The sequence below is a fragment of the Babylonia areolata genome, chromosome 5, assembly GCF_041734735.1.
Source record: "Babylonia areolata isolate BAREFJ2019XMU chromosome 5, ASM4173473v1, whole genome shotgun sequence".
NCBI lineage: Eukaryota > Metazoa > Mollusca > Gastropoda > Neogastropoda > Buccinidae > Babylonia > Babylonia areolata.
Window position 1 is genome coordinate 5,808,269 of NC_134880.1, and position 12,860 is coordinate 5,821,128.

Below are 12,860 nucleotides of genomic sequence, written 5' to 3' on the forward strand. Positions count from 1 at the left end.
AATTAATACAGATGTCAAGTTACCCTTTAATGTGACGGTATGTTGGTAATTAGGACAGATGTCAAGTTACTCTGTGGTGTGACGGTATGTTGGTAATTAGTACAGATGTCAAGTTACCCTGTGGTGTGACGGTATGTTGGTAATTAGTACAGATGTCAAGTTACTCTGTGTTGTGACGGTATGCTGGTAATTGATACAGATGTCAAGTTACTCTGTGGTGTGACGGCATGTTGACGATTAGTACAGATGTCAAGTTACCCTGTGGTGTGACGGTATGTTGGTCATTAGTACAGATGTCAAGTTACCCTGTGGTGTGACGGTATGTTGACGATTAGTACAGATGTCAAGTTACCCTGTGGTGTGACGGTATGCTGGTAATTAATGCAGATGTCAAGTTACTCTGTGTTGTGACGGTATGCTGGTAATTGATACAGATGTCAAGTTACTCTGTGGTGTGACGGTATGTTGACGATTAGTACAGATGTCAAGTTACCCTGTGGTGTGACGGTATGCTGGTAATTAATGCAGATGTCAAGTTACCCTGTGGTGTAGCGGTGTGTTGGTAATTATTACAGATGTCAAGTTACTCTGTGGTGTGACATTATGTTGGTAATTAGTACAGATGTCAAGTTACTCTGTGGTGTGACGGTATGTTGGTAATTAGTACAGATGTCAAGTTACTCTGTGGTGTGACGGTATGTTGGTAATTAGTACAGATGTCAAGTTACCCTGTGGTGTGACGGTATGTTGGTAATTAGTACAGATGTCAAGTTACCCTGTGGTGTGACGGTATGTTGGTAATTAGTACAGGTGTCAAGTTACCCTGTGGTGTGACGGTATGTTGACGATTAGTACAGATGTCAAATTACTCTGGTGTAATGGTATACTGACGATTAGTACAGATGTCAAATTACTCTGTGGTGTAACGATATGTTGACGATTAGCATAGATGTCAAATTACCGTGTGGTATAACGATATTTTGACGATTAGTACAGATGTCAAGTTACCCTATGGTGTAATGTTATGTTAACGAGTAGTACAGATGTCAAATTACCCTGTGGTATATCGGTATATTGATGATTAGTACATACGTCAAATTACCCTGTGATGTAACGATATGTTGACGATTAGTACAAATGCCATGTTACCCTGTGGTAAAACGGTGTGTTGATGGTTAGTACAACCCTGTGGTGTAGGTAGCGGTGTGTTGGTAATTAGTACAGACGTCAAATTACTCTGTGGTATATCGGTATGGGTGGTGTCACCGTACGTTGATGATTAGCAAAGATGACATGTTACCCTGCGGCATAATGGTACGTTGATGATTAGTACAGATGTCAAATCACCCTGTGGTATATCGGTATATTGATGATTAGTACAGATGTCAAATTACCCTGTGGTGTAACGGTATGTTGATGATTAGTATGGATGACAAGTTACCCTGTGGTGTCACGGTATGTTAATGATTCATACCTTGTGGGAACCTCTGTCCTTACTTTGTGGTAACTGCTGTCCTTACCATGTGGTAACTTCTGCAATTACCTTATGGTAATTTCTGCCCTTACCTTGTGGTAACTTCTATTTTGTGGTAACTGCTGCCCTTACCTTGCTGTACCTTCAGCCTCTACCTTGTAGTAACTGCTGCCTTTACCTTGTGGTAACTGCTGCCCTTACCTTGTGGTAACTGCTGCCTTTACCTTGTCTAACTGTTGTCCTTACCTTGTGGTAACTGCTGCAGCTGGTCATCACTTCTTGTGAGTCACAGGTCACAGACACTGCGTCATTCACCCGTCTGCCTGATGGTGATGACGTTACTGTGCGACAGGAGAGTGCGGCGTTGCTGGATGACGTATTGCTCCATCCCAGGGTCCTTTCAGCGCGGTGACTGATGCATTGTGGGACGTAGTCCACTTCTTCCGGTATTTCGATTGGTTCTAGGAGTAAATTTGAATTTTCTTGATATTTTGAATTACATTTTTCTTAACAATATGACATGCGCTTAAACTGTCTACGTGACAGATAGATAGAAAGTCAGACGAAACACACTGGCACACAAACAGAAGAAAAACAACAACAACAACAACAACAACAACAAAAACAACAACAAACAAACAACAAAACAAAACAAAAAACAACAACAAACAAACAGACACACAGAAAGATAAACGAAACGACAGACATGCAGAGAAACAGACAGACAGACAGACACACAGACAGAGAAACAAACAATCGGACAGAAACAGCAATGTTCCTGCACCCTACCTCTGCTGTTGGTGATGCGGATTTTCACCTTGGTGTCCTCTTTCCCCAGGGTGAAAGTCTCCCTCTGCACCGCCACCCCTCTGTTTCTGACGATAACCTCATATTCCCCCTGGAAACCTCGGATGTCAAAGTTCAGGGCACTGTTCCTCATCTTCCTCGTCACCTTTGTGGTCCACTCCTTCTGGGTCAGACATGCCCATCTCTCTCCAGGCTCCAGGATCTGCAGGGTACCGAAGACAGGAAGAAGCGATGAAGAGAGGAACGACGGGAGAAGGGAAGAGAGGAAAGAAGGAAGGGAGGAAGGAACGACGGGACAAGGGAAGGGAGGATAGAAGGAAAGAAGGAAGGGAGGAAGGAAGGAAGGAAGGAAGGAAAAAAGGAAGGATGGAATGAATGAAGGGAGGAATGAAGAAAGGAACGAAGGGAGGAGAGAAGGAAGGGAGAAAGGAAGGAAGGGGGAAGGGAAGGGAGGAAAGAAGGAAGAGAGGAAGGAACGAAGGGAGGAAGGAACGAAGGGAGAAGGGAAGAGAGGAAAGAAGGAAGGGAGGAAAGAAGGGAGGAAGAAACGAAGAGAGAAGGGAAGGGAGGAAAGAACGAAGGGAGGAATGAAGGAAGGAAGGAAGGTAATAAGGAAGGGAGAAAGGAAGGAAGGGAGAATGGAAGAGAGGAATGAAGGGAGGAAGAAACGAAGAGAGAAGGGAAGGGAGGAAAGAACGAAGGAAGGAAGGAAGGAAGGAAGGAAGGGAGAATGGAAGAGAGGAATGAAGGAAGGAAGGAAGGAAGGAAGGAAGGAAGGAAGGAAGGAAGGGAGAATGGAAGAGAGGAATGAAGGGAGGAAGGAATGAAGTGAGAAGGGAAGGGAGGAAGGAAGGAAGAGAGGAAAGAAGGAAGGGAGGAAGGAAGGGAGGAAGGAAGGAAGTGAGAAGGGAAGGGAGGAAGGAAGGAAGGAAGGAAGGAAGGAAGGAAGGGAGGGAGGGAGGGAGGTAAGAAGGAAGGAAGGAAGGAAAGAAGGGAGGAAGGAAGGAAGGAAGGAAGGAAGGAAGGAAAGAAGGGAGGTAAGAAGGAAGGGAGGGAGGAAGGAAGGGAGGAAAGAAGGAAGGGAGGTAAGAAGGAAGGGAGGAAGGAAGGAAGGGAGGAAGGAAGAAGGGAGAAGGGAAGGGAGGAAGGAATGAAGGCAGAGGGAAAGAAGGGAGGAAAGGAAGAAAGACAGAAACAACACAAGTCAGTATAGTTATGTCTTTACTACTGAACCCATATGTATAAAATAGAAAAAGAAAATGATACTACAATGTTAACCCCACTATCGTTATGTCATAAGTTCCAAGAGCCTGGGCAATTACAACACAACAACAACAACAACAACAACTACTACTACTACATAATGCAGTCTCCCAGACATGGCATCTAGCGTGTTGTTCATTTTAGTGTATCTGGAAAAGCCCAGAGGAACAGTTCCATTGTTAGTTTGAAAATGATGCCAATATTCTTCCGATTTGCAAAAAAGATCGTGTTCTACCTTTTATGCTAGACCTACAGCCGCTCCCTCCCTTGTTCTTTATGTGGGGCAATTAAGAATTTGGTGGCCATTTACATTATTTTATATGTTTATTACTCTTGTTTAATCAAGTAATCCGCGTGTGTGGGGTGGGGGGTGCGGAGGGGGGGGGGGGGGGGGGGGGGGGGGGGCGGGTGTGTGTGCTGATTATCTGGTTGCGGTTTTCCGCAATTTATCTTTATTCTTTCTTATCTTATCTATTATAATCAATGTACAAGTTTTGTAGGCTATGTTTATAATTATATTCAAATAATGTTTCTTAATTCTTTCTGTTTTTACATTAAGAATACTAGTTATTACCTGCAGTGTGTGGATGTATGTATGAAACGGTGTATGTGATAATTTTTTTTACATTTGTATCTTCGTAATATTCGTAAAAGCTGTTGTTGACTTTTACAGTTATGGTCCCCATGTTGTTTACTTGTCTATGTTGTGATAATGCACCTGACCAAATTTCTCCAGTTGGAGATAATAAAGTTATTCTTATCTTATCTTGTTGTTGTTGTTGTTGGTTTTTATTTTTAGTTGTTTTTTTTTCTAACTCTTTTACTTTTCTTAGGATTCATATTTTCCACACTGTCAGACTAAACTCTGTAACAGACATGTAGACTGTCAGTCTATACTCTGCCACATATACTCTATCAGTCTCAGCTCTGTCACAGACATGTACACTGTCAGATTGAACAATGTCACAGGCATGTGCAGTCAGACTGAACTTTATCACAGATATGTACACTGACAGTCTGAACTTTGTCTCTGACACGTACACTGTCAACTCTGTTACTGACATGTACACCGTCAACCTGTACTATGTCACAAACATGTACACTGTCAGACTGAGCTATGTCACCGACATACACACTGTGAGACTGAACTGGGTACACTGGCAGTCAACTCCCACCCGGTTCTCAGACCCCACCCCACCCCTTACAAGCTCCCCCCACACCCCCCAAGCCCCCCAAGCCCCACACACCCCAGTCCTCCCACCAACCCCCACTCACGGTCAGATTATTGGCAGAGGGCCCAGTCACCAGCTCATGGTCAGGATATCTCATGGAACCGTTCCAGAAGCCCCAAAGAATTACCCCCTTCAGGGCTGGGTGGCCGAAAAAGGCCCGGATGGAGTCTTCCAACCAATCAGCGCGCTCCACCTCATCATGCCAGCCGATGTCAAACTCCGTCATCATCAGGTCCAGTCCTGTCTCCGCCAGACGATCCAGTCTTCGCTGGACACACAAGTGGTGTTCTGAACTGCGCTGCGCTGTGCTGTGCTGTACTGTGCTGTGTTGTGCTGTGCTGTGCTGTGCTGTGCTGTGCTGTGCTGTACTGTCCTGTATTGTGTTGTGCTGTGCTGTCCTGTGTTGTGCTGTGCTGTACTGTATTGTGCTGTGCTGTCCTGTGTTGTGTTGTGCTGTGTTGTGCTGTGCTGTACTGTATTGTGCTGTGCTGTCCTGTGTTGTGTTGTGCTGTGCTGTGCTGGGCTGTGCTGTGCTGTACTGTGCTGTGCTGTGCTGTGCTGTGCTGCACTGTGATGTGATGTGATGTGATGTAATATGCTGTACCGTGTGCTGTCCTGTGCTGTGCTATGGTGTGCTGTGTCGTGCTGAACTGTAATGTACTGTACTATACTGTACTGTACTGTACTGTACTGTGCTGTACCACCATTGCTGTCACCAACAACAATCGAAATCGAAATGGATTTTTTTTCAATGGAAAGGAATAAGGTCACAGTGGTTTTTTTTTCTTTTCTTTTTTTTTTTTTTTTTACCTGACCATCAAAACATTAAATATAGACATTAGTATAAATACTAGAAGAATAAAACTCATATGCACGTGTGTGTGTGTGCGCACACACACACACGCGCGCACACACACACACACACATACACACACACGCGCGCGCGCGCACACATGCACGGACGCACGCACGCACCCACATAGCCGTGGGGTCTGGTTTGACAAAGTCCTTGGTGTGGCCCTGAATGCCCAGTCCGTCAATGGGCACTCCCTCCCGCAGGTACTGCATGCCCAAGTCATACAGATCCTGCACACACACACACACACACACACACACACACACACACACACACACACACACACACACACACATATATATATATATATATATATATATATATATATATTATATATACAGAGAGAGAGAGAGAGAGAGAGAGAGAACAAGAACAAATGTTTTAATTGCGTATAGGCCTGTGACCCGTTGCAAACATAATATGCACAAAGAAACCTACGTAAGGCACACAAATAAGTAGATAAATAACAGACAGAAAAATAAATAAATGAATAAATAAATAACTAAATCTTTCGTCCTCAATGTATCAGTTAGAGATCATTCTTGTGAGAAGACACTTGAATAAGGCAATGGCAAAATATAATTAATCATTTTCGTTCCTTAACTAGTTGTTAGATTTGATTTCTACAACAAAATTAAGAGAAACGATTATCGAACTGAGAATTATTTACCTGATAAAATCGGTCCTGCTCACAAACAAGCTCTCTATAAAGTCAGATTTAGCTTATACGATTTGAAAATTGAACGAGGAAGATTTGAAAACATTCCAAGAGAAGAGAGATCATGTAATGTATGTAAAGTTCTTGAAGATGAATTCCATTTCTTTTATTTTATAATTTGCGAAACCTTCTAATTACGAACGTACAACAATATAATAATCTATCGGATGTGATCAATAGAAAGATACAAGACAATATCCTGAACCCAAGTGATGTATTCAATTGCGACGGCTGTCAGAAAACATTCGCCAACTATATTTATCATTACATGCGTCTCAGCTGACCGTTTCTTTTTTAGTTCATAATGTTCTTTTGTTGTGTCTATTAATCCTTAAGGATTTTATGACAATAAATTAAGTCGAGTCGAGTGGAGTCACACACGTGATATTCATCGCACACGACACAATGGCATTCATCGCACGCGACACAATGACACTCATTGTACATGACGCAACGATCATAATCGCACATGACACAATGCCATTCATGGCACATGACACAATGAAAGTCATCGCACATGACACAACGAAAGTCATCGCGCATGATACAATGACAGTCCTCGCACACGACACAATGACATTCATGGCACATGACACAAAATGCTATTGACGTTCCTGCAGACACAGGGCACATGACACAAAATGCTATTGACGTTCCTGTAGACACAGGGCACAAGACACAAAATGCTATTGACGTTCCTGTAGACACAGGGCACAAGACACAGAATGCTATTGACGTTCCTGCAGACACAGGGCACAAGACACAAAATGCTATTGACGTTCCTGCAGACACAGGGCACAAGACACAAAATGCTACTGACGTTCCTGTAGACACAGGGCACAAGACACAAAATGCTACTGACGTTCCTGCAGACACAGGGCACAAGACACAAAATGCTATGCTATTGACGTTCCTGTAGACACAGGGCACATGACACAAAATGCTATTGACGTTCCTGTAGACACAGGGCACATGACACAAAATGCTGTTGACGTTCCTGCAGACACAGGGCACAAGACACAAAATGCTATGCTGTTGACGTTCCTGCAGACACAGGGCACAAGACACAAAATGCTATGCTGTTGACGTTCCTGCAGACACAGGGCACAAGACACAAAATGCTATGCTGTTGACGTTCCTGCAGACACAGGGCACAAGACACAAAATGCTATTGACGTTCCTGTAGACACAGGGCACATGACACAAAATGCTATTGACGTTCCTGCAGACACAGGGCACAAGACACAAAATGCTATTGACGTTCCTGCAGACACAGGGCACAAGACACAAAATGCTACTGACGTTCCTGCAGACACAGGGCACATGACATAAAATGCTATGCTGTTGACGTTCCTGCAGACAGGGCACAAGACACAAAATGCTACTGACGTTCCTGTAGACACAGGGCACAAGACACAAAATGCTATTGACGTTCCTGCAGACACAGGGCACAAGACACAAAATGCTATTGACGTTCCTGTAGACACAGGGCACAAGACACAAACAGAAGGAGGGACTGAAGGAAGGAAAGAGGAATTGTAAACAGAAAGGGGGGAGGGAGGGGGAGGGAAATTAATAGAAGAATCATGGGTTTAAGGGATGGGAAACGGAACAAAATATTCCTAGGAGCAACAGGGAGAAAAAGGAAACAAAGAATCCAAATCAGAAAGGGGAGAAAGGGGAACAAAGAATCCTAGGTAGAACGGACAGAAAATGGAACAAAGAAGTCCCAGGCAGAAAGAAGTGTAAAGAGAACAAAGTGATCCCGGGCAGAAAGAAGTGTAAAGAGAACAAAGTGATCCCGGGCAGAAAGAAGTGTAAAGAGAACAAAGTGATCCCGGGCAGAAAGAAGTGTAAAGAGAACAAAGTTATCCCGGGCAGAAAGAAGTGTAAAGAGAACAAAGTGATCCCGGGCAGAAAGAAGTGTAAAGAGAACAAAGTGATCCCGCGCAGAAAGAAGTGTTAAGAGAACAAAGAATCCCGGGCCGAAAGAAGTGTAAAGAGAACAAAGAATCCCGGGCAGAAAGAAGTGTAAAGAGAACAAAGTGAACCTGGGCAGAAAGAAGTGTAAAGAGAACAAAGAATCCCGGGCAGAAAGAAGTGTAAAGAGAACAAAGTGAACCTGGGCAGAAAGAAGTGTAAAGAGAACAAAGAATCCCGGGCAGAAAGAAGTGTAAAGAGAACAAAGAATCCCGGGCAGAAAGAAGTGTAAAGAGAACAAAGTGATCCCGCGCAGAAAGAAGTGTAAAGAGAACAAAGTGATCCCGGGCAGAAAGAAGTGTAAAGAGAACAAAGTGATCCCGGGCAGAAAGAAGTGTAAAGAGAACAAAGTGATCCCGAGCAGAAAGAAGTGTAAAGAGAACAAAGTGATCCCGGGCAGAAAGAAGTGTAAAGAGAACAAAGTGATCCCGGGCAGAAAGAAGTGTAAAGAGAACAAAGAATCCTGGGCAGAAAGAAGTGTAAAAAGAAGAAAGAAGTCCCAGGCAGAAAGAAGTGTAAAGAGAACAAAGTGATCCCGCGCAGAAAGAAGTGTAAAGAGAACAAAGTGATCCCGGGCAGAAAGAAGTGTAAAGAGAACAAAGTGATCCCGGGCAGAAAGAAGTGTAAAGAGAACAAAGTGATCCCGCGCAGAAAGAAGTGTTAAGAGAACAAAGAATCCCGGGCCGAAAGAAGTGTAAAGAGAACAAAGAATCCCGGGCAGAAAGAAGTGTAAAGAGAACAAAGTGAACCTGGGCAGAAAGAAGTGTAAAGAGAACAAAGAATCCCGGGCAGAAAGAAGTGTAAAGAGAACAAAGTGAACCTGGGCAGAAAGAAGTGTAAAGAGAACAAAGAATCCCGGGCAGAAAGAAGTGTAAAAAGAACAAAGAATCCCGGGCAGAAAGAAGTGTAAAGAGAACAAAGAATCCCGGGCAGAAAGAAGTGTAAAGAGAACAAAGTGAACCTGGGCAGAAAGAAGTGTAAAGAGAACAACGAATCCCGGGCAGAAAGAAGTGTAAAGAGAACAAAGAATCCTAGGCAGAAAGAAGTTTAAAGAGAACAAAGAATCCCGGGCAGAAAGAAGTGTAAAAAGAACAAAGAATCCCGGGCAGAAAGAAGTGTAAAGAGAACAAAGTGATCCTGGGCAGAAAGAAGTGTAAAGAGAACAAAATGATCCTGGGCAGGAAAAACAACAACAAAAAACAGAGAAAGGGGAACAATGAATCCTGGGAAGAAAGAAATGGGGAAAAAACAAACAAAGAGAACAAAGAACCCCTGGGCAGAAAGAGGGGGCGTGGGGGTACTGAAAGACCCCACCTCAGTGCTGGCTCCCGAGGTGACACAGGTGAAGTCGTTGAGGTAGAGGTCTGGGCCGTGAGGGGCCAGCCGCCGGGTCTGTCGGAAGACGTCCTTGGTGACGTTTGGGTTCTGCAGGCGCTCCTCGTAGTAGTGGCCGTGGATGTGCTCGTTCTGCACGTCGAACTGCTCCAGGCTGACGCCACCACACAGCACGTTCAACACAGCGTTATGATCAGTTTGCACAGAATGGGAGTCATCTGTTGATTCGCTCACGTCACTCACCCACTCACTCATTCACTCAATCAGTCAATCAATCAACCAGTCAGTCAGCTAATCAATCAATCAATCAATCAATCAGCCTGCCAGGCCGACAAGGTCTTTTCCACATTCAGTTATTGATTTTAGTCACCTTGAGGCGTGCTCACTGACAACAGAATCAAACCGAAATTTAATTACTGATTTAAATCACCTCTAGATAAGGGATTTCTGGGTATTCTGGGCTTCGGAGAGAGTACGAAACTGCTGGGCTTTGCAGAGGGTGAAGGATTTCTGGGTTTTCTGGGATTTGGAGAGAGTGAGGGATTGCTGGGCTTTGGAGAGGGTAAGGGATTCCTTGGCTTCATGGACTCTGGAGAGGGTAAGGGATTCCTTGGCTTCATGGACTCTGGAGAGGGTAAGGGATTCCTTGGCTTCATGGACTCTGGAGAGGGTAAGGGACTGCTTGCCTCTGAAGAGGGTAAAAGACTGTTGGGCTTTAAACATGATTAAAACTAATGCACCGTTAATGCAGGAGTATATATATCCTTTAGAGAGGAGTACGGGAATACCTGGCAAAAACCTACTACTACCACTACCACTACTACTACTACTACTACTACTACTACTACTACTGTTAACAACAACAACAACAACAACAACAACAACAACAACAATAATAATAATAATAATAATAATAATAATAATAATAATGATGATGATGATGATGATGATCAACCACTGATGTAAGACTATGTGTTTTTAGAACAGATAATGAAAAGCTTGGCTACAAAAAAACAACAACAAAAACAACGTAAGACTTAATTTGGGTGGTATATGAAAAAAAAAGGCATCGCTGGGCTTAAACAATTATAGAAACAATACACATGGTAGGGATATGGAAAAAGACATTGTTGGGCTTTAAGTAATTATATAAATCATACACTTGGTTGGGGTATGGAAAAGGTATTGCTGGGCTTTAAACAGTTATAGAAATGATACACTTGGCTTGGACTGCTATGGATCAGGCATAGAGACTAGACTAGACTAGACTAGACTAGACTAGACTAGACTAGACTATAGAGGGATACTGACGGTCAGCTGGCCAGTCATCATGTAACGGACGAGTCAGAATGTATGTGTGTGAAGAAACAGACAAGACAGGAACACTGATGCTCAGTTAATCTGTCGCCATGTAACAGACGAGTCAGAATGTATGTATGTGAGAAATCAGAGGACAAGAGAGCGACACTGACGTTCCGTTGGTCAGTCACCATGTAACGGACGAGTCACAATGTATGTGTGTGAAGAAACAGAGGACAAGGCATTGACACTGACGTTCCGTTGGTCAGGGTCATCATGTAATGCACGTGACGAAACAGTTCGGCGTAAAGCTCTTCCACAGGCAGCTTCTGGACCCAGAGAGGCACGTTCTTCTTCATGTCCCACAGGATGCTGTGTCCCCGCACCTTCAACCTGGCACCGTCATCATCGTCGTCGTCACCATTTATCATCATCATTACCATCATCATCTTCGTCGTCGTCATCATCATCAACACAATCATCCTCGTCGCCATCGTCATCCTCGTCGTCGTCAACGTCATCATCATCATCTTCGTCGTCGTCGTCATCATCATCATCAGCAGCAGCAGCAGCAGCAGCAGCAGCGTCGTCGTCGTCGTCGTTGTCGTCGTCGTGGTCCTCATCGTCGTCATCAGTGGTCATGATCATCATCATAGTCGTCATGATGATCATCGTCGTCGTCATCGTCGTCGTCGTCATCGTCATCGACGTCATCATCATCATTGGTTTCTTCTTTTGTCCTATCTAGATTTGATTATGGAAACGCTCTTCTTGCTGGCTGCCCCAAACACTGTGTTGACAAAGTTAAAAAAAAAAAAAGGGTCAAAACTCTGCAGCACGACTCACACTCAAGGCTACAAAACGTCACCCCCCCCTCACCTCCCCACCAATCCCCTCTACTCGCTTCCCTTCACTGGCTCCCCATTCAGCCACAGATACAATACAACCTCTCAGTCCTTTGTTACAATTTATTCACTGATTCTTGTCCCGTCTATCTTTCAGATTTATTTTCTGTCTATTCACCACCCAGACAACTCTGTTCTTCAAATGACAAGCGCACACAGTCTATTCCAAGAATTCGCACAAGAACTTACAGTGAACGGTACTTTTCTTTTGTTGCACCAAAACAGTGGAGTTCACTGCCCTCGCATATTCGTCATAACCCAACACCCGCATTCAAGAGAGCACTCAAAACACATCTGTTGAAGTTGTATTTTTCTAAGTAGAGCGTTTCTGCTGTGATTTGATTGCTGGGCGTCCTCTTGGAGTCGATTTGTGTGCATTTGTGATGATTTTTGGTGTGGTTCTGTGAGGCGTATTTCCTGGTGCATGTTTTGACAAGGGTGAATGTGACATGTTTTTATCTTGCTGTGATTTGGACTAATGTGACGTGAGACTGTGATATTGCATGTGATGATTTACATATTCTTATGTCACTTAGTTTGAAGCCAGTGTGATGAGAGTCTGAAATGATACGTATATCTTAGAAAATGTTATGTGAGACTATGTCTATTCAACTATTCATTTACTTTGTTTTATTTTATCTCATTTTATTTTCTGTACATATTTTTGTTTTATTTTATCTCATTTTATTTTCTGTACATATCTTCACGTCACTTAGTCTTAAAATTGCATATTTTGTTGTAAAGCGCGGTGAGCCCATTTGGATTGGGGGTACTGCGCTATACAAGTCTGCTTATTGTTTGTAGTAGTAGTATCATCGGCATCATCATCATCATAATCACCGTCATCACCAGCACCATCATTACCATCATCATTGTCATCGTTATCATCGTCATCGTCATCGTCGTCATCATTATTGTCACGATCATCACCAGTATTCTCAAACACTATGAGAAGTTGGGAGAGTTTTTTTTGTTTTTTTTTTGCAATCTA

The 12,860-nt window shown here is 43.6% G+C and overlaps 1 protein-coding gene across 1 annotated transcript in view; it reads right to left on the bottom strand.

Moving 5' to 3' along the window:
* LOC143282565 (uncharacterized) overlaps positions 1 to 12,860 on the bottom strand; it is a 51,868-nt gene that overhangs the window by 12,690 nt on the left and 26,318 nt on the right. The window contains exons 8-13 of the mRNA XM_076588254.1: positions 11,220 to 11,357; positions 9,645 to 9,819; positions 5,752 to 5,862; positions 4,820 to 5,044; positions 2,264 to 2,483; positions 1,721 to 1,935 (exon numbers count right to left, since the gene is read on the bottom strand). Of these exons, the coding sequence (XP_076444369.1) occupies positions 1,721 to 1,935; positions 2,264 to 2,483; positions 4,820 to 5,044; positions 5,752 to 5,862; positions 9,645 to 9,819; positions 11,220 to 11,357 (1,084 nt within the window). The remainder of the gene's footprint in view (positions 1 to 1,720; positions 1,936 to 2,263; positions 2,484 to 4,819; positions 5,045 to 5,751; positions 5,863 to 9,644; positions 9,820 to 11,219; positions 11,358 to 12,860) is intronic.